The 21,440-nt window shown below is 44.0% G+C and overlaps 2 protein-coding genes across 3 annotated transcripts in view; one reads left to right on the top strand and one right to left on the bottom strand.

The window, feature by feature from the left end:
* The window catches only part of slc1a9 (solute carrier family 1 member 9), a 31,172-nt gene extending 29,038 nt beyond the window's left edge, over nucleotides 1-2,134 (bottom strand). Inside the window, exons 1-2 of the mRNA XM_074697339.1 lie at nucleotides 1,908-2,134; nucleotides 1,069-1,183 (exon numbers count right to left, since the gene is read on the bottom strand). The gene's annotated coding sequence lies outside the window, so the exon portion shown is untranslated. The remainder of the gene's footprint in view (nucleotides 1-1,068; nucleotides 1,184-1,907) is intronic.
* Nucleotides 2,135-10,986: 8,852 nt separating this feature from the next.
* On the top strand, nucleotides 10,987-20,687 carry ntf4 (neurotrophin 4). 2 transcript variants are annotated; one of them, XM_074697343.1, is made up of 2 exons: nucleotides 10,987-11,241; nucleotides 18,641-20,687. In XM_074697343.1, exon 2 carries the CDS (start codon nucleotides 18,660-18,662, stop codon nucleotides 20,019-20,021), a length of 1,362 nt encoding a protein of 453 aa, XP_074553444.1. In that variant the 5' UTR covers nucleotides 10,987-11,241; nucleotides 18,641-18,659; the 3' UTR covers nucleotides 20,022-20,687. The 2 variants fall into 2 exon arrangements, with proteins under 2 accessions (XP_074553444.1, XP_074553443.1); XM_074697342.1 differs by having other exon boundaries at nucleotides 10,987-11,470.
* The last annotated feature ends 753 nt before the right edge of the window (nucleotides 20,688-21,440 follow it).

Here is a 21,440-nt window from a genome sequence, read left to right as displayed (position 1 = left end):
GTTCCAGCGCCCACGTCAAACCAAACATCTATTTTTAATCACTCATCTCGGAGCCAGATTTCTAGACAAGGAGGGTTTTGTTGCTCTGTTGTTGGTGGAGCCCCGGGGCATTGTGGGTTGCACTTGTTGATAACTGTAAAATTAAAAGTAAGCTAAGAGGTGTCAGACGACTGCTCATTTGTAAAATGATTTGGCGATGAAAGTTTAACGGTTGATGACTGAAAATGAGGGGACTTTCATAACCACAGCTGAACCAGTAAAGACAAACAGATGCTTGGATGGAGTAAGAGCTCAGAGAGAAACAAATAACAGGCTTTAAAAAGGTATTTACAGGCTGATTCTCACACTTCAGCAGCTGGATGTTTATCCCTTTCATCATACCTGTCAAAAACCATAATTATAGATTAAGTTGTAAATTCTTTTTTAATTTTTTAACAACTTGTGAATCAATAAACTGATAAAAATAGGAATCTGTTTATCAATATTTATGACTGAGTAAACACAGAGTATGAGTGAGTAAAAGCTTTAACTCATGTATGTGTGTGATCCTGCATCTGTGTGTCAGTCCACACATGTCAAACACACACACCCCCCTTCTCTTGGACGATAATCTGAGTGTATTAATCTGTTGTTTGAACTCCTTAAGCACAGACTGTCTATCACATCTGCTCTCTTCACCCTCGTAAAGCTCTGCTATTAATAAACTTTCTCCTTTTCCTCTTGCTGGAAATCTTTCCTCCCCCTTTGACATTTTTGATCTGCAGTCAGAATTTCTCCAGCGAGCGGAAGTGGTGCTGATAAGAGACGGGGTATTTCAGGTCTCGTGTGTTTAAAGAGCAATTTTGGGTAAGGATAAATCATTGCTGTAAAGAGCTTTGCAAGACAAACTTCATTTGTAAGATGAGGAAAATATTTTTAAATGTTTTTTTCTGAAGAGATAAAAATGGTATAATGGATATAAAAATAAAAACAAAATACCAAACAATTAAATTATACAAATCAGAGGTATCAAACACTTCAACATGTATCCAGAACAAGGGAAGACAGTAAGAAGGAAGCCAGGCTTACCTGCTGCACGTCGCTGACTCCCATCCGACAAGAGCGAGGCATTGGGAGAGACACCGGCGAGAGGAGGGACTGGGAGATGATGAAGAGGGAGGCGAAGTCACGGTCTTTGCGTCATCTGAGAAAATTTGCAGATTAATACAACAGCTTGGTGCTCTGAGCCCCCTCTCCCTCCCTCCCTCCCTTTTTTCCTCCCTCATTCACTCACTTCCTCTCCATCACAAGCATTATCTGCAGCTTTGTTCAAAACAAGCGGAGACGAATCCCAAAAGTTAGAATATGACGCATCTTTTCAGGGGAATCAGGATGCAGAAAATGCAATTGTGTTTGGGGGGTCTTGGTTACCCTCCCTTCCACAGGAGGGCGCTATGACCCTGCACTGTGTAGGGAAATGAGTGCAGCAGGGATCCTCTGACAGGTATCGGTGTCAGTCAGCGAGGCCTCAAAGTGCACGGAGGCCCATAGGGTGGAGCTGCCACATACTGAGCATGCATGCAGTGATCCGCCTGTTTCCATGAACCGTGACGCTCATCAACACGCAGAATTAGAAATATACTGTAAAAGAAGTGGAGGAGTTTCAGGTTTGTCATGCCAGAGATGCTGGGAGGAAGAATGCAGACCTATGATTGAGCTTTATGAGGAGGTCAGGTTTGATTTACGAGGACAGCGTCTCAACTATCAAATACAACGCCGTGTAATGACAAGACGCTGCAGACATCAGGTCTCCTGACTCTGACCAGGCCTCAGAGCCAAACTTCAACCTCATCTTTTCATCTTCAAATTTCACATTTAAAGTCTTAACTCATACCACACATTGTCTTACACTTTAGTCCTGCTGGTACCTTATTCTAGATGTTCACAACCACTCTTCTTTTTCTTCTTTCTCTCCATCCGCCTTGCTTGTTTTCCTCTCCTGGTGTGAAGATTTGCATCTTGTGACTTTTGTCTCCTCCCACGTCTGTCCTGCAGAGAGAAAATAGAAATCTGAAACAGTTTAAGGAGTTCAACATCAGTAGAAACACCTGTCCTTCTACCTCGAGGAGGGATCCTTTTGTTCCTCTCAGATTCCTCCATGATTACCCCCTGAAAACGATTTGCATCGACAGATAGAGGTTGTTACTCTCTGTTCAGTTTGTGAAACAGACTAAAGACTTATCTGTGAAGGTCTGGGTTTGTTACAATGGCTGTAACTTAAATAGATTACTAAGTCCTCCGATGAAATGAATATCAAATATAAACAGATGTCCAACTGTTGGTTAAAAAGTCAGACAATAATGTCATTACTACCCAATTTAAACCTTTTAAAAACATTTTTTATGTCAAACATTGTAACGGTTACATTTGAGGACACATTCTTTTTTGGAGGGGATTTTTCACATTTTTTAAAGGGGACATATCCTGCTTGTTTCTCCTTTCACTATGCCAGACTGAGATGCCTGTAAAGCATTTCTGCCCTCAGTACAAGTCATTTAGTTCCTTCATTTCCCCACAATAGCGTTCTCAATATCCTCATTTTAGGCCATTCTGAAGATCTTGTTGAAACGCTCCGTTTCCAGAATGACCTCCAGTAACCTCGCAACGTCACAGCCCTTTGTGCTCTGATTGGTCAGTTCTATCAGAGGGGCGGAGGGGGTAGAGCCAGGGGGCGGTTTTTGCAGCATGGCAGTATTTACAAAATCACCACATTGAATGGTGCAGACCGAGCGAGTTTGCTGTTTGCCAAAATTTCACTGTAAGGCATTGATAGCACTAATAAAATAGCAGAGTGTAGGATACGTCCTTTTGTATTGGACCCCGAGTCAGACCCGGACGGTTCTGCAGCTCAGGAGGAAGAAAATCCACCTGGACACAGATCATCTCAGGACGCTTCAGTGTGGTGAGTCAAACCGGTACTGTAACATGTATAGTTTATACGTGGAAATTTAGGCAGACTTCACCAACAAACTATTTCTATAACAGGGCTCCATCCTGCTCCTTCACTTTTCTCTGTCTGTTTTATCCATCATGCTGAAAGTGTAGTCTAAAGATCGCCTCTACCGTCAGTTCCTCACTATGTTAGCACTCAGTCAAGTTAGCCAGAGCTAGTAGGGAGCTTTATTTATACTCGGCTCTTGGTGGGTGTATCCCTCGGTGGCGGTTGTGTGACTAACTGACATCACAGAGGAGGAGCTGCTTTATCAGATTACTCCAATAAAAAGAAAGGATCCTCGTGTTGTCACGACGATCAAAATCTCGCGGCCAAATGTCAATGACCTATTTTCAAAGGCATCAAATCTCGTTCTAGGATATCAGAAAAAATACAATATCTCATTTTTTGAAAATTCAGGGGGTGAAAGGTCTTGTTTTCAAATTCATTCAATTATATGTAAGTATTAAATCAGGGATCAGCATGATATGTCCCCTTAAACATGTTAGTCCAATATAAGCGTAGAAAAAAAGGTATTGTTTTATCTAAAGGGGGCACAGAATAAAAAAAAACTAAAACAAAGTTCCTCACATGTGTTTCATGTTTTTTCAAGGACATTTTTAGGGGACAAACTGTTGCACAACAACTCCAATTTTTAAGTTGTCCCATCCGTCTGAAGACCTACCCAGCTTCACTTCCGTTATCAGTGTTGTCCTTGATTCTCCACAGCCTGTGAGACAAATGCAAAATATATACCATTACCTGCTTACAAAATATTAATGTGTATTATTAAGCTTCTAAATTTAATGTTTTCATATTTTATATTTGATATTTTCATCTTTCAGAATCAGTTTTTGTTTAGGAATGAAATATATAAAAAAAAAACGAGATAGAGCACACCTGGAGCTGCAAGTGTCTGAGTGATTTTTACTCCCTGAATTTAGTTTGTCATACACAGACAAGCTGACACACACTCACAGAAGCACACACTGCCACAAACACACGCAGTCCCTCTGGAGTGACAGATGGAGAGGGGCAGGATGGGAACAGGGGCTTGTACTGCTGGGCCTGCGCCTCCATTGTGCAGTGGGTGCGCTGTAAGTCTATCCTCTACTAATTGCCAGAGCAGTTCAAACACAAAGTCTGCCTCTGAAATCTAATCCTGCGGGGTGTTGTACAGTGAGTAAAGTTTACAATGTGTAACATTTTTCCTCTGGCAGGAAAAGAGACCAAACACGGCTAATGGAGGGCGAGGGATGGAGGGGGGTCGAGGTGACAGAGGACAGCAGGGTGCAAAAACCACAGAGAGAAAAGAAAGAGGTGTGGATCACGTCCGCCAGAAGGAAGACGTAACTGTAAATAGATCATTCACTATTTAGGCTGCATGTTTAATCCAGGGGCAGCCAGACTGCAAGTGGCAAGTGAATGAAAGTGTAGCCGCTGTAGGTGCACCGATGCCTGTAAGGAGACACCGAGGAGGGACAGATAAGGAGGCGAGGAGGAGTGATTGAGAGGTGATCCAGGGAGAGGGAGGATGGGCTGGCCAGTGTAAGAGGAGAGGGGCAGACGATGTAAACAAGACGTGCAGCAGAGTGTGTGCATACGGTGACGGCTGTGTGTTAACGTCTGAAGCCGTTTCATAAACTGACAAGGCCGGACATCCCACGTTGCTCTGGATCCAAACAGACGGGCTCAGAAAGGGGGCAGACTGCCAGGTAACGCAACACAAGCGCCAGTCTGCCAGTCTGCCATTCTGCACCCATTCCAGCCTGTTTCTCATTAAGCATTAAACAGAATTACTGAACTTATTCGTCCTCTAATGAGGGCTGCGCAGCTCACTCACGCTTATTCCCTCAAACCTGTTTCCTATACTCTAACTCAGTGGGCTGCATAGACATTCTGTGGGGCAGAAGCAAAAAGAAAAACAAAGACACATGCAGTGCGTTGATGGCTAACAAGAGGGTAGTCTACCATATTTTAACCAGCCATGGGACCAGCTTTGCTTTGCCAACCTGGTGGGGACTAAAGCGCGGGTTTGGCTCCAAAAGGGGCACTTCAGCACACATCTGGGTTGTAAAGAGGGCACTTAAGCGCAAGTTTTGACTCCAAAAACAGCACTACAGCACATATTGTGACTACAAAAAGAGCATTTTAGCTCAGTTTGACTCCAAAGAGAGCACTCTAGAGCAGGTTTTGACTCTTAAGAGGGCACTTCAGCACAAGTTTTGACTCCAAAGATGGCACTTTAGAGCAGGTTTTCACTCCTAAGAGGGCACTTTAGTGCAGGGTTTTGGTCCAAAGAGGGCACTTAGGAGAAGGTTTTGACTCTAAAGATGGCACTCTAGCACAAGTTTTGACTCAAAAGCGGGCACCCAGGAGCAGGTTTTGCTTCCAGTGATGGTACTCAAGTGAGGTTTTGAATCCAAAGATGGCATTATGCAGGTTTTTACTTCAAAGAGGGCACCCTAAAGGAGGTTTTGACTCTAAAGAGGGGATTTTAGCACTAGTTAAGACTCAAAAGATTGCACTTCAGAGTAGGTTTGACTCCAAAGACAGCACTTATAAGCAAGTTTTGGCATCAAAGAGGGCACTTTAGTGCATGTTCTTGCTCAGATAAAGGTACTTTAGTGCAGGTTTTACTCCAAAGAGGGCACTTAGGTGAGGTTTTGAATCCAACAAGGGCACCTTAGAGCAGATTTTGACTCGAAAGAGGGCATTAAAGCACAGGTTTTTACACTAAAGAGAGCACTTTAGCACAGGTTTTTGGTCCAAATTGGGCACTATAGAGCAGGTTTTGACTCCAAAGAGGGCACTTAAGCACACGTTTTGACTCCAAAGAGGGCAGTTAGGAACAGTTTTTGCTTCCAGAGAGGGTACTCAAGTGAGATTTTGACTCCAAAATGGCATTATGCAGGTTTTTACTCTAAAAAGAGCACTTTCAAGCAGGTTCTGGCATCAAGATGGCACTTCAGTGGTTCTTAATCAGATGAAAGCACATAAGAGCAGGTTTTGCTTCCAAAGAGGGCACTTCAGCACAAGTTTTTACTCAAAAGAGGGCACTTAGGAGCAGGTTTTGCTTCCAGAGAGGGTACTCAAGTAAGGTTTTGGCTCCAAAGATTGCACTATGTAGGTTTTTAGTTCAAAGAGGGCACTTAAGTGCAGGTTTTTGTCTCCAGAGAGGGCACTTTAGTGAGGTTTGACTCCCAAAATTGCACTTTAGCTCAGGTTTGACTCAAAGGAGGGCATTTAGGAGCAGGTTTTGCTTCCAGAGAGGGTACCCAAGTGAGATTTAGACTCCAAAGATGGCATTATGCAGGTTTTTACACCAAAGAGGGCACTAAAGAGCAGGTTTTGACTCTAAAGAGCGGATTTTAGCACTTGTTTTGACTCCAAAGATTGCACTTAAGAGAAGGTTTGGGTCCAAAGAGAGCACTTATAAGCAGGTTTTGGCATCAAAGAGGGCACTTTAGTGAGGTTTTCACTCCAACAAGGGCACTTTAGAGCAGGTTTTGACTCCTAAGAGGGCACTTCAGCACAAGTTTTGACTTAAAAGAGGGCAGTTAGGAGCAGGTTTTTGTCTCCAGAGAGGGCACTTTAGTGAGGTTTGACTTTACAAATTGCACTTTAGCGCAGGTTTAGATTGTACAGAGGGCAACTTATCACATATTTTTAATTTCAAAGAGGGCACCTTAGCACACATTTGGCTGCAAAATGAGCACTTTAGCACAAGTTTTCATTTTGAAGAGGGTACTTTAGCGCAGGTTTTGACTCCAAAGTGGACACTTTGGCACAAGTTTTGATTCTCAAGAGGAATCGCAAGTGCGCTTTTTCAGCAATCAACCGCCCTCCTGCCCTCTCACTCTGCACATCACTTTACTAACTTCACTTTTTATGCACCAGAGACAAAAAGCTGTGTGGGGAGGCTTTCATTTGTGTGTGCGCATTCTTTCTTTTGTGTTTACATGTGGTCTGCCTCCCTCACCCTGTCACTCATCGTCCTCGTTGGCCTTCAGTAAACTGTGAAATGTAATTTCAGGCTTGGGTTGCTTTAAACCCAAACCTACACCTGTGTGTCCACAGAGGAGCTAAAGTGCCGCGGCGGGGGACGTCTTTAGAGACCATGGAGCCGATACACAGAGTCTGAGCCTGAGCTCAACCTCACAACCTCACCTTTGACCCTTTACCTTCCCACCACGGTGGCTGGTGACTGGGGCATTTCCAGGAGGTTTCGGCTAATTGGGTCAGATTGCGCAGAGTGAGGGGCATTATGCCTCAAATTGGAAACACATGCAGCTACAGCTCAGTGTTTGGTGATGTTGGCGAACTTTGGCTGTTTTTTTACTTGAAAAGGTTTGAATTCAAGCTGGAGAAAAAGTTAAATTTGGTGAGATGAACGATAAAAGGAGGGAAGAAATCAACCAAAGGGAGTCAAAGTGTGCAAAGACGAAGGAGAAGGGCTGACACCAGGTTCCTCTGGGAGGTCCAAGGATTTATAATTGAGGTCTGACGTCTGGCTGGATGGACAGACTGTTTGCCTCGCCCTGACAGCTCAGCTCAGCTCAGCTCAGCTTAGCTATTTCCAATAATTGACATAATCGCTACCTTCCAATTACGCTCAGATATGAGTTTGGAATGAAGGAGGATGTCCAACTGGAAGACAATGAGGTGATGTGAGAAAAATCTCATCGGAGGAGTGAAGGTAAGGACATCTGGAAACCCCAGAACGTCTCTTTTATAGAGGCAAGAGAGAATTGGTTGAAGATGCCAGAAATGAAATGAGACGATGATGATTGGAGGGGAAAGTGATATCACAGCTACGAGGAGCTGTGTGATGTCGCCTCGGGCTGTGCGAGTGCACCAGGCAGGACTGGACTGTAAAAAGGATCAGTTTTTGGTTTTATGCACGCTTTCATAAGACTCTGAAAATCTGCTGGGTCACACAATCCTCAGAGGACGCAGAAACCCACTGCTGAGTATTTATTATTCCACGTGTAGCAACCTAACCTTCAGGCTTTTAGCGAGATGTGGATTTAGTGAATCTCTTTATGCAGCATGGAGAACTTGTTCTGTCTTAAATAAACCTCTATATCTGCTTGATTGTGAAGGGCTGCGGTAAGTCTGGATGTGTGAATGTGTACATAAGAGTGTTTGAAAGTGAGGGGTAGAGATCAACAGGGCAAGAGGGCCAAAAAATCACATTCTGCGCGTCTCTTCCTTTTCAATCATCATCTTTGTTTGACCGTCACTCCTCCGTCCACACTCCAGCTACTTTCTCTCGCTCTCTTTCGTTCACTCTTAACTCTCACTGATGCACCCCGAGGCGGAAATATCTAAGTGCACGCAGGGCAAGTTCAGACAAAGACAGAGATGGAGAGAATGGTGGGAGGGTTGAAAGGATTTTGAGTGAGTGACACTAAACGCCAAGAGGGAGGAACGTGGCGAGGGAGACACCACAGTGCGTGTTAGTTGATGGTAAAGATGGTGTTCTGGATAAATCTGTGGAATCTGATTGAAGAGAAATAGAAAGACAAGAAGACAGAGTGTGCATGCATGTGTGTGTGTGTGCAATCAGTCAGTGGGTGCAGGCACATCAACGCTCTCCTCCATCTGCAGGTATTGACAGTGTTAAATGTCTCCGTCCCTGAGTGAAGACTGCACTTTAGCTCGCCCCTCTATACAGAAGTGACCCGTTTTAGCGGCTTTGAGTTTGAAAAACCTCTTTTCATGATCCCCCCTTCTCTTTCTGTGTCTCCTCTCCAGTCTCTATCTCTCCCATCCCCAAACTCTTTCATGAGCAGTCTCTCAGGGGCAGGGTTGTAACATAACCCTCCCCTCTTTTGTCTCCATTCTTCTCCTTATCCTTTCATCTTTTTAAACATTCAGGGGGAAAGGGGTTTGGTGAGATGGAAACCACAACTTGGTAAAGGAAAGAAAGAGATAGCATGTGAGAGAGCAGGAGAGAAGGGGACTTTGGGACGGGGGGGAGAGAGTCTTCCCCCCTCCCTTGCTCTGTTCATCCGCCAATTTATGGCTCTCCTTTTCAACAAGGCCATTCAAGGTGGGGAGTTTCAGTGAGAGCGCTGTTCTCGCGGGTCAATAGCACCAAACCCTCCTCTGGTCTGTGTGGGGACGACTTATCTGCTCTGAGGACCCGTTGAACTGTCTGTCGGCCTGTGTGTTCCTCCGGACCTCCATTGTGTCTCCTCCGGGCCTTTCACCGGCTTTCTACCCAGAGACCTGTGAGTGGACAGAGCGGCCAGTCAGCAGCGTCTGTTTGCAGCCTTTCAACTTTACAGGAGTCCTGAAATCACACACACTCATCCCTACAACACAAAGACAGAGAGACGGCTTAGTAAACTGACCTATAACTCAGAAATAGCTACACTTATTTAGATCATGGTACATAAAAAGTTCAATTCTACATCCACAGATTAACTAAGCTTTGGCAATCCTCTCATTTTGATGTCGAAACTAAAAAGATGCAGAATTTTAACGTCACAGTAATTCATAAAGACTTGGTATTCCAAATTCTTTGTGTTGAAATGCCAACACCTTTTGGAGCTGCACCAAAACGTAATCTCTTCTCTCTGCCTGCGGTACCAATAAATACTTTCACATTCTGCACGTAAACAGCTATTACTTGCTTTTATGGTAAACAATAAAGGCATCACTGTCAACATCTACGAAGAATGAGCGAAAATGATTTGTATGGACTCAGAGAGGGTGTCTGGTCTGCAGTTTTTCCTCTGAATCACCTTTCCAGGAACTAAGAAGCTCATCCAGCCAGTTTTACTGTATTTCCAGTGAGGTCTGCAGACAGGAAGCGATAGCACAAAAAAGCAAATGTCGATGTTAAACATCTAAGGGGTGGGAGTTCTTCATGCTTGGTTCCTCTGGTGGAATTTCTCTGCAAGTTCCTGGATGCTGAGTGAAGTTCCTGCTGTGAAAACGCGGCCTGACGGGCAACTTCAAGATGAAAAAAGAAGCAAACAATTTTATGGTTTGGATTCAGGGGGGCTGGTTCAACAATGCCCCTGCACCTTAAAACCAGCATGTCCACCCCTGTTGAATTATGGGTGTTCCAACAAACCTGAGATGTTTGGCATCATTATTTACGCCTTGTTTACAGTTAGGAGCATAAAAACACAATCAAGATGCCATAAAATGTAGAGTAATTTAGGTGCCATGTCCATAAATTATGGAAATACTATAACATTAAAGCAAAAGGTATTCACCATCAAAATGATCCTGCACTTGCCCTTGAGCAAGTCACTTAGCGACGAAGGCAACATACTTCAACCTGCAAGTAAACAAAAAAACTGGCACACACATCGGAAGCAATCTGAAAGCAGGCTCCTGTCTGGCACCAAAAACAAAAGTTACAGGAACAGATTTGACAGTGCTAAATGGGACGCATCCACAGCCCCTGAGGAACGGAACCATCCAGGCTCAGTACCGCTTGTTAGTAACGATTTGCTTCGTTACCAGGAACCAATAACATTACGTGGACCTGTGCCAATTCCTTGCTGGTAATTTTTTTAATAGAGTTCCTTGGAAGAGCGGGCGGGGATGAAAAAAGAGGGGAGGTACAGGTAAAACATATCTCTGTCACGCACATGTGAAGTCTGTAATCAACTCTATGTAACGTTTCAGTGACTTGGCTAATTTTCTGAACACATTCCTGGAAGTGTTTTACAAAATGTCCATCTGTTGATGAAACCAGCGAATCAGCTCGAACATATGTTGTTCGTTGAATGCTGCAGGTCTCTTTTTTTTATTATACGAACCTCCTGAGGAGAAAAAAAACCGTCCTGTCTTTGCGCTTCCCAGGAGAAACCGGAGTAGTTAGCTGCGTGAAGCTAGCAGCTGCAGCGGTAATGTCGCGCCGGAAGTGTCTAAGTGGACTTACAAAATAAAAGCATGTTGCTACTCAAACGTTCGATCGCAATGCACAACTCCAGGAAGATGTTTTATTTTGAAGGTCATAACTTGAGGCTGTGTTTCTCGCTCACGCCGGCTTCACGGGTTGTCCGACTTAACGTGTTTCAGGCGGAGTTCAGATCTTAAAACATTTGGCCAACTTCTTCACCCCTCCACTTCTTCGTTCACATATTTGAACTCAGAAATCCTTCCTCCTGTGCCAGCCGCGGAGGAGTAACAACTCATGGAATATCGAAAGTTTGGGAGAAGTGTACATTTTTAATTTCTTTCAGGGCATATTACGCACCAACTTTTCTACCCCAAGTGGAAGCGCTCCCAGGACTTTAGTGGTTTGTAACTTTTACTTTTCTTTTTTTTACTCGTCGGATTTTTGGGGTTCACATGCGATGTCACGGACTATTAAAAGAAGAAAGAAATGCTTGTGTTCAGACGTGTGGTTATCGTATGAAGCGGGTTTTTGAGATTATTTTTTAGCACCAGTTGAGTGACTGGCGACAAGACTCTATAATCAATGTGGTGTCAGCTGGAAGGACGAGGGGTCCGGATCTCACCTAAACGGTATGGCTCTGAATCACACATGAAGGCCTTCAGTTATAAAGTTTTGTTTTTGAAGATTTTAAAGTGTGTTAGAATTAACAAAAGCACGCATGCTTTGATTTAAATGAGGAACTGTGTTAAACAGACCACTGGTTACATAATGGCACTAAGTTTTATTTAATTAGGTCACTTTATTACCCATGTGTTCTCACTCAGAGTTTATATATAACCCGCCTTTGTTGAGATCAACCCTGTCAGATCTTTTTAAATAAAATCTGTAAATGTAGATTTGAATTATTTTTCACTAATTTGATCTTCCTCTGATCCCATACAGCTACATTTACCGACTCTTCCCAGATCAAAGCATTTACAACACGCCAATCCTACTCAACTCCTATTTTCCTTGGCAGCCCTGCAGTTGTAGCCTATTTCGCATTTTGTTTTCCCTGGCAGGCAGTCAGATGAGGTGAGCTGCTGTCTCACAGCACAAACCCGCAGGTAGATCACACAGGTTGCTGCAGAAAACATACCTGCTTGAGCTGACGTCTTAATCCGATATCATCACGAGATCAGGGGCTGAAAGGCCTCTGTGGGTGGCTGGAGAATATAAATTCACGCAGCATTAGAGTTGTTATGGTGGTGTGAAATAATGCCAGGTAGGCTTTAAAAAGAAGAAGGTATTTATCATGTTGTTTTCCGCTCCGATGCATGTGCAGCTCTTTATCAGAAGTGTGTGTTTGTGTTTGTGTGTGAAGGAGGAATACAGATCCAGGGAGATGTCACTGATAGAGCTGTGCATTTGGAGCCAAGGTTAGAGAGGAGGAGGCTGGATCCTGCAGGCTGAGCGTGGTATGAAACAATCACAGAGCTGGAATTAATGGGGCTGTTTGCACAGTGGGGCAGCAAGACTTTGTAATGGAGCACATGTGGGGCTGAGGCTTTTCTCTGCTCCTCCAGCGAGATAGTGAGGACAAACGTTTACCTGCATGTGTTTTCCATGTCACATGCTGTCACAGCCACTCCTGCTGACACTATTCTTACACGCAGACGCATTTCTGACAGCTTAGTCAGACGGCTTCTGTCATAAAATCTGCTGAAAGACGTAAAGTGAGGGGGCAAACGGTCCTAACAGAAACCTCAGGCCTCCAGACATCTTCGTCCTCCCTCGCTCTTTGGGTTACAGGGCTTCAAAGAGGCAGGATTAGCACAGGGGACGCGTCTGGTCATAACAATAACACAGAATGTATTATCCGTGTGTCAGAGGGACATTTCTGACATTAGCCACACATTAGGGCTTGGTGGTTGTTGGTGGTTGTGGGGGGATCACTTTGTTAACTGGATAATAGCCCAGTAGCCACAGCCAGGTGTGGGTTTACATTATGGCATCTGTTTCCTGATGAGGGTCATGCAGCCGGGCCCCCCTCCGAGCCATAATTCCCCTGGATTCCTCTTTCACTTATGCTGTCTCATCTGGAATAAACCCCCCGCTGTTTGGACTGGCAGCACTAAGAACAGCCGTCAAACCAATTTTCCAGCTGCCAGACTCGGTGAAGAATCAATCTTCTCAACTCATACTCCAGTTTGATCACATCTCATGTTGATTTCTGTCATAGTGGCTGCAGGTAAACAAGATCTGATGCATTTTTAAAGTAGCAAACGATCCAGGTTTGTTTGAGACTCTAAGAGGCACCAGACTTCTGATGCTATTTTTAGAAAAGACAAAATCATCATATAGACATTTTTCTGCTTGATTTTTAAAACAAAACTAAAATTTTCTAAAACTGAAGAATCAGATACTTAAATATTTTTTCCCCAACGCAAAATGGTTTGTAATTATTTTACAGAAATTCTAGTGTGAGGAAATGTATGCAAGCGTGCAACAAACAGTGCTCAAAGTTCTGCAAAACAGTGAAGCTAGAAAACTACTCAACAGCGTGATTTCTGTTTACAGAAGAGTAAAAAATAGTGTTTTTATCTTTGGACAGGTGAAAGTCTTTGAAGACAAAAGACAAAATAAAGTTGCAGCAACTGTGATTTATGGATGTTTTAAGTACTTTGAAGAAAACATTTAGTTGTCGACCTCTCTTTTTTGGTCGTACATTAAATTATTTTCAGATTCTTGGTCAAAAACAAAAAATTTGATGACGTCCAAACTTCAGCAAAATCACATGCTTTTTTTTATCGTGCATTTTTTATTGTGCATTTCTGGACTTTTATGGAAGAAATGATGATCCACTCACAAGGGAAAGTTGTAGTATATCAATAAATCAAGATGCAGTATTAATAGTTTAAGAATTTAGACGGGTTAGTGCAAGCTGCTTTACACAAAAGGCACGAGTAAGACGGACGTCATATGAAGGAATAATTGTTTCTGGTTCAGTCTGAGGGGAAGCGTTGGTCCTCTGGGACTGTTACATTACAGCTCGGTTTAAAAACAGCCACATCTTCACATTTCTCATGTTTCTCAGAGTCTTGCAAACCGCAGGCCGCAGTGCACGAGTGAAAATAAGAACTATGAATCAACAGATTATACTTCATGTGTGGCAGGTCAGATTACAGCTGTTAAATGAACATGACCTGAGCTGAATGACAGAGAGTCACGGCGTCTGATGCAGGCCTCTCTGCTCCAGTCTGAGTCTGTTTATTCACAGATGATTGCTCGCTGACGTGGTCTCCTGCTGCCTGTTTGTTTAGGCCCCATCCTGCGGTTTCAGGGTGTTCTTCCTGTGATCATTTAGAGGAATTTCAGGCTATGGAGATTAGGATTAACATAAGTGTGCAGTGTTGATTAGGGTTTGAGGTTTTGGTTTCAAGAGACTGGGGTTTTCTTTCAGTGTGTGCTCGTCTGGGAGGAAAGGGGGGATTTGGAGTGCTTGGGTCTGGTCCAGAGAACGGAAGAACGCTGTGGACCTTGTCTAGCCTTGCAGGGAGTGCAAATGATGCGTGTCATTGTAGCAAATGGAGCATGGTGATGAAGTGCTGCTGCTGCTGTTTTACAAAGAAACTACTTAGAGGGACAGCCCGCCGGCCCGCCCGCTTGCTTTCTGTGTGGCATCTGAGCGCTCCAAGAAAAAGCCCTGAAGAAGCATGTAGCTGATCACGCATCAGCAGACACACACGTACAGCATACACAGAAATACACCCTGCACCGCCTCCTCTCCACAGTCGGCTGCTTCTGAAATGATCCTCTACTTTGTCATGGTTCACCTGAGCAGCACGCACTTTGTTTTCACCTGTAATTGCTGTTCTCCATGTTTGAGAGGTGTGTCTTCACACTTCACCGTCTGTCTTCACAGAGAACACCTGGGTGTATTTGTCGAGACTCGGTGCGTCGATCAGTAGCGAAAGAAAACAGGAAGCTCACCACACTTTGAAGTGTTTTATCATCCACATGACAGGCAGGGACTGAGAGAGCCTGGAGCGACTGCATGACTGATGTGTCGACCAATCCTTGTTGCTCCTCGCGGCTGCATTGTGTCCAGGGTGTGGCCTCGCTGACTGCGTGTCCCGTCACTGAAAGGGTTTTGTCACTCATTCACATGTTTGCTCACTCGCTGATGGTCACTGATGATGCACCCATTCAAGCAAACACACCACAAGCAAACAGTCAAAACATCCACTCCTTCACACTTTTTTTGTTGTTGCCCTGCGAGTTTTCTCCCCCCCTGCGCTGCCTTGAAGGAGCCTCGCCAGTAAAGCTGCATCACTCACATTCTGATCATTCCACCTATTTTAACTCTTTCCAAGTGACCTCCTCCCTGCTTTCAACAGACTAATACTCACCTCTGACATGTTGGCTTCTGTGCACTGGCTTAACGCCATCCCCTTTTACACGCCACATGGTTAGGTGACTGGAATACTTTGGCGGTTACTCACAGGGGAATCTTGTTGTGAAATATCTACAAATTAGCTGGTGTTGACTCATTATCTGGGCTCTGTCAGTCTTATGCATTAGAAACGTTTCCTGCGAGTCATCCAGTGTTTATGTTTGGTTTAAGGAGGGTGTGTTTAGCTTGAGCTGTGTAAAGGTCTTCTTTGTAAACAGACTGATCATGACACATTACAAAGCATCAGGAGAAAAAAATATTTGAGTTCTAATAAACAGAAACAAAATCTGACAAACCAATTATTTTTTTTTAGCTAAGAGGAAGTTTATTTTGTTACTGTTTTACATTTAAGGTTCCTCAGTTGAATTGAGAATAAGTAAATGCTGAATCTTTTTTTTTTATCATCAAACTGAATGACTTTCCATAACTGCCTACAGATGCAGAATCTACTAGTTGAAATATCTATAGAGCTTACTACCTCTATACATTTATATTTTTCTTTCTTTGTTTTATTTATGTAGAAAACAAGGCTGTACAGACTTAATTTGGGTCTCAGTATCTGTTTTCTTACAGTGAAAAATGCTGAACAAAAGGCTCAGAGTCATTTTAGAAGTTGTGTTATTAAGTTTTCCAACACAAGTTAACATAGTTTTAATCATTCTGTCTGCAGAAAATCAAATAAGAACAAAGAGTTTACTTTAGAAGTAGTTTTCAGTGTGTGGTGGGGTTATATAATTGTAATCTTTAAGAGAAAAGTCAATGAGTTCATTTGAAATATAATTCCAACATGTAAACAGGTAGATACTCACATAAAAGTTGTCGAAACTAAAGTCGGCCTGATTGTAATCCACACTGTAAAATGAGATAATCAACACAAATATAAGTCATTCCTAAATGCGATTTCTCAGCTTCTTGATCAGGTCAAGCAGAACAGGATTGATTTGCGGCATCCCATATCTGTGACAAAACCACATCAGTTGAAAAAGTTTGGCAGTGAGAAGTCAGATCTTTGTTTTTCTCTGCTAAAAACAATTTCTGGGATTAATTTTGTTGTGATGGTGGACACTGGAGCCTAACTGTCAGATAGAAAAAGGACAGAAGAGCAGAAGGAAGATAAACAGGAGATAGATAGAACACAAGCTAAACGCTAAAACACAAGCTAAAGGCTTAAACAACGGCTTAAACACAGGCTAAAGGCTTAAACGTGAGCTAAACGCTAAAACACAAGCTAAAGGCTTAAAGACCGGCCAAACGCTAAAACACAAGCTAAAGGCTTAAACACAGGCTAAGGGTTAAACGTGAGCTAAACGCTAAAACACAAGCTAAAGGCTTAAACACCGGCCAAACGCTAAAACACAAGCTTAAGGCTTTAACACCAGCTAAAACTCAGTCTAAAGGCTAAAACATGAGCTAAACACTAAAACACAAGCTAAAGGCTTAAACACTGGCTAAAACACCGTCTTAAGGCTTAAACATGAGCCAAAGGATAAAACGCAAGCTAAAGGTTTTAACACCAGCTAAACGCTAAAACACAAGCTAAAGGCTTAAACAACGGCTAAAACACAGTCTAAAGGCTAAAACGTGAGCCAAAGGCTTAAACACAAGCTAAAGGCTGAAACATGAGCTAAACACTAAAACAAAAGCTAAAGTCTTAGACACCGGCTAAAACACAAACTCAAGGCTTAAACACTGGCTAAAACACCGTCTAAAGGCTAAAACATGAGCTAAGATCCAAAACACGGGCTAACCTGTTAGTGAAAATGTATTCCAACCCACAGTCAGCATTTATTCTGCAGTGGTCTGTTCAAACTTGAGAGTCTATCAATAAAATGAAGAGTGAGGTTATGTTAGCTCTGCTACTAAACCACGGTACAAACTGAAAAAGTTTGCTTGTTGTCACGTTTGAAACCGTAGCTTTGAGTAACTGTTGATAAATACCTTACCTTGTGGTATTGTATCCAGTAAAAAATGTCTTGAACAAAGAAAAGTAGAGTTTAAAAGAAAATCTGATCTCCATTCATTTCGGAAACAAACACAAGCCTTGTCAAGAGTCAGGTCTTCACGACAGAAAATGAGACAATGAGTTTCTCCACCTTTGAGGTTGAGGATCTTTGCATACCTATGATTGTGTTTTGATGTCACACAGACATGGAAAAGATGTAATTAATGTATATCTCTAAAAATCACTTTAATGCCTTCTAGATTTGGTTTAAGGTTGTAACATCCTCCTGGATTTAGTATGTCTTCCCCCGTGTTCCTGTGTCTCTTCTTATGTCTGTTCAAACATTATCCTCCGGTTTTATGTTTTGTAAAGAACTCTGAAACATCTTTAGAGACGAGTGCAGTATAAATTTTACTGTTGTTATCACAGCTCTCTTAAAACCCAGAGAGGTTTCTGTTTCTAACTCGTCTTTACTGACACTTAAAAAGGTCACTGGGTTTTTCTGCGGTGGTTCGACTGTTGCAGCTCGGAAACGACGCACTTGACACTTTTTAATCACACGCTGTTTTGTAAATGTCCCGACTGCTACATATTCCAGCCAGAAGAGGATTTACGACGAAGATCCTGCTCCATTTGTTTCTGATTTCCTGCTGCTGAAAATCAGAGATGAATCCTTTTGTGATTACAAGCTGTACAAAGTTGAAGTATTGCAGGATATGAAAGGCAGGATGTTTATAATGGTGCGCGTCATCACTTCAGTTCAATTCAAAAGGCTTAAAAGAACCAAAGTTCTAAGTCAATTTCTCCAATCCCAAGCAGCAGACACAAAACAGTGTCGAGTTCGGGCAAAGAAAACAGATTCAGCTGCAGCCCAGGTCTGATCAGGTAGAATACCTGAGGTTCACCTCAGTAAATATGCGATGCCTTGTTTAAACGGTGTCGTTGTTGCCTGTAGAGCTGAGGTAAGCCGTGTTTGTTACCACAGATTTACACAGATCCTCTCTGCTGTGGATTACGCAGAACAGAGGAGAGAAAAGAAACACTCATGTCCTTAAAAGCTGAAAGGGAAAGCTTGTTTTCTCTTTTTAATCCACTTCCTCTGCTGTAAAGCGTCTGATGTTGGACGCCGTCAGTGTCTCCGTCTGAAGGTCGTCTGAATCACAGCGTTGGAAGCTGAACTCCATCTCTGCACATGAAGAAGCAGAGGGCGACCTTGCTGTATTTGGTCCCAGTTTTCCACGAGTTGTGCCAAGATTTTAAAGCCATACCTCAGTGGTTAGAGCAGCGGGTCATAAAGCTGCGGGCCACCAGTAAAAGCTCTCCTTTTACGTTTTAATTGAGGTTCTGAGGTTAACAGAGGAATCCCCGGTTTGCATTGTTTAAAATAACATGTCCTCCTCTCTCCTTCTCTCTGCTCGTCAGCTGATACGTCCTGGGAGTGATGCACTGGCTTCCCCTGGTTGCCATGGTGATTGCCTCGGCCCTGCCCTTCCCTCACGACCCCGTGTCCAGGATTGCCGCCGCGACCACAGAGCCTGGCTTCGACAACCGCAGAGAGCGCCGTCATGACCAGCAGGCTGCTCGGCTCGCGGCTCACACTGTGGACTACAACGTTCATGGAAACGCCTCACACACGGACTACAACATGGCTGACGCTCTTAGCCAACAGAGACACACACTCCCCCTCCAGAACTCTGAGGATTACATGAAACCTGCAGGTGTTGAGACTTCGGTGAACAAAGGAACCTTCCGGTCGAACTCAGGCGGAGGTGACGAGGTTGGTTCGATAGTTTCAGCAGCAGGAGGAGAGACTCTGAGGATTGAGAACGATACCACGCACGGTTCTCCGACACAAACCGTCTCTGACAGCAAACAGGGTGACTTAACTTTTACAGAACTCTTAAAGGAGGACGAGCTCTGGGACTCGACGCAAAGACTGTCGCAGGTTTCTACACCTGCATCCCAAAGTGATGTCAGGCCTCTGTCTCAGTCCAAGAGTCAAACCGGACCAGAACCAACAGCATCCACAGGAAACCAGAGGACGACTGTGAGCGAGGAGAACCTGATCCCTGACTTTGGGCTGAGTCTGGGGAACAGTCTGGACTTAGAAGGAGACGAGATGTACCTCGATGCACATCCTCGAGTCCTGTTCTCCCCGTCCCCGTCCCCTCCAGAACACCCTCCTCTCCTCCTCATGCTGGAGACCGGGCTGCTGGAGGAGGACGGGGACCGGGAGGAGCAGGAGGACATGGACGGACACATTGAGGGTCACGGGGACCGGGCGCTCGACAGGACCGTAGACTCTCCCAGAGCGACTCCTGATGTGGCCCGAGCTGTACGACGGGATAAACGCTCACACCTGATGGACAGACGCCGAGGGGAGAAGTCTGTGTGTGAGTCGGAAAGCGTTTGGGTCACGGACAAAACGACCGCCATCGACTCTCACGGTCACAGGGTCACCATCTTACAAGAGATCCAGACCCAGACCGGACGCCTCAAACAGTACTTCTATGAAACTCGCTGCCGCCAAGCTGAGCAGCCGAGCAGCGCCGCAAGGCCAAGAGGGGCGGCGGCTAAACCTGTGGGTACTGGTGTCGCCGGCGCCGGCTGCTTGGGCGTGGACAAAAAACAGTGGGTGAGCGAGTGCAAAGCCAAGCAGTCGTTCGTCCGAGCGCTCGCCAGAGACGCAAACAACAAAACCGGATGGAGGTGGATTCGGATCGACTCGTCCTGTGTTTGTGTGCTGCTGTCCAGAACCAATCAGGCGCTGGCGAGGGAGGTGTTGACGAGGGGGAGGGGCTGAGAGGGGGAGAGGAGGAAGAGATGTGACACAGAGCAGAGCAGCTTGGACTTCTCCTTCATCCTCCTCTGGGTGAAAACTGTACAAACCTCTGAAAACACGACGACCTCAACACTAGAGCTTAGGGAAAAGTCACGTTTAGAGATTTAACTCTGAAGAGTACTGTTTTTTACTGATTCATCTTTATAATCTAAGTTATTTTTGATTAGTACGTAAGCATGTGTATGTCTTTGATATTAATATATTCCTTTATATAAATATATATATATGTGTGTGTGTACAATATGACACCAGTATACCTTTCTGTATGAAGCTATGTTTATCTGTGTGTATTTATAGGAGTGGTAGGTCTCTCCAGTGTCTGATGATAATTCCAGCTTCTCTTATTCACTCGGGTTGTGAGAGGAAGGAGCGCCACCTACTGAGGCTCCTTTAAACTGCTCCTTTATGGATATGTAACAACGCTTTCAGCAGCCAAGCCTGGTAGAAAAGAAGCTGTGACGGTTTAGAGTCTGCAGCAGGAGCGCTCTGATGAATGATTTTTACCGGAAACATCTGTATCCGAGAGTTCTGTTCAGCTTGTAAATGATACAACACCCAAACTCATTTTAATATCTGCTGGTTTGTTTAGTTTGCCTGCCAAATGTGGTATTAAAGGATCTTTGTACTCAGCGAGTTATTTCTCCTGGAGTGATGTTGATGACTGTAGGGACGCCAAGTGTCTGTCTGTTTGGACACATACCTCACATGTAGACACTGTAGTCCTGGGTGCAGCAGCTGCTGGTTCCGGCCCTTGGTGCACGTCTCTCCTCCCCAAATTTCATGTTGCAGGTTTCGTATCATCCATCCATCTTCCTCTGCTTATCCAGGTCTGGGTAAAGGGGGCACACTGCAGAAAACTAAAATCTTATCGAGTGTTTTGCCTTATTTTATGTAAAAAATGTCTTGTTATACTTGATTTGACACACATTCAACTGCTCAGTCCAGAAAAAAAATGTCTGGTTTCAAGTTGTTTAAAGACAAAAATGAGGTCTGAATTGCTTGTAACAAGTTAAAAAAAATCTGCCAATGGAACAAGAGAAATTTGCTTGAAACTCTTTATACAAGAAAATTTTCTATTGTTCCATAACAAGTACCACTTGTTACAAGCAATTCAGACCATTTTTCTGGACTGACCAGGTGAATGTGGCCCATGTTAAGTCTAAAAAGACATTTTCTACTGAAAATAAGACAAAAACAAGTGATAAGATTCCTGTGCCATCTGGGAAAACCAGTGGCCCCTGTCTCCGGCCACTTCTGCCAGCTCCTCTGGGGGGATACCCTGGTTTTTTCCCAGGCCAGTTGAGAGATATAATCTCTCATGTCCTGGGTCTACCCCAGGGGTTTCCTCTCAGATGAGCATGCCCAAAACACCTCCCCAGG

Source organism: Halichoeres trimaculatus, unplaced genomic scaffold (genome assembly GCF_033239565.1).
Source record: "Halichoeres trimaculatus isolate MK-OKI-2021-1 unplaced genomic scaffold, fHalTri1.1 fHalTri1_scaffold_20, whole genome shotgun sequence".
Classification (NCBI taxonomy): domain Eukaryota; kingdom Metazoa; phylum Chordata; class Actinopteri; order Labriformes; family Labridae; genus Halichoeres; species Halichoeres trimaculatus.
The sequence above is the reverse complement of the archived record's forward strand: the minus strand, read 5'-3'. Positions and strand labels throughout refer to the sequence as shown.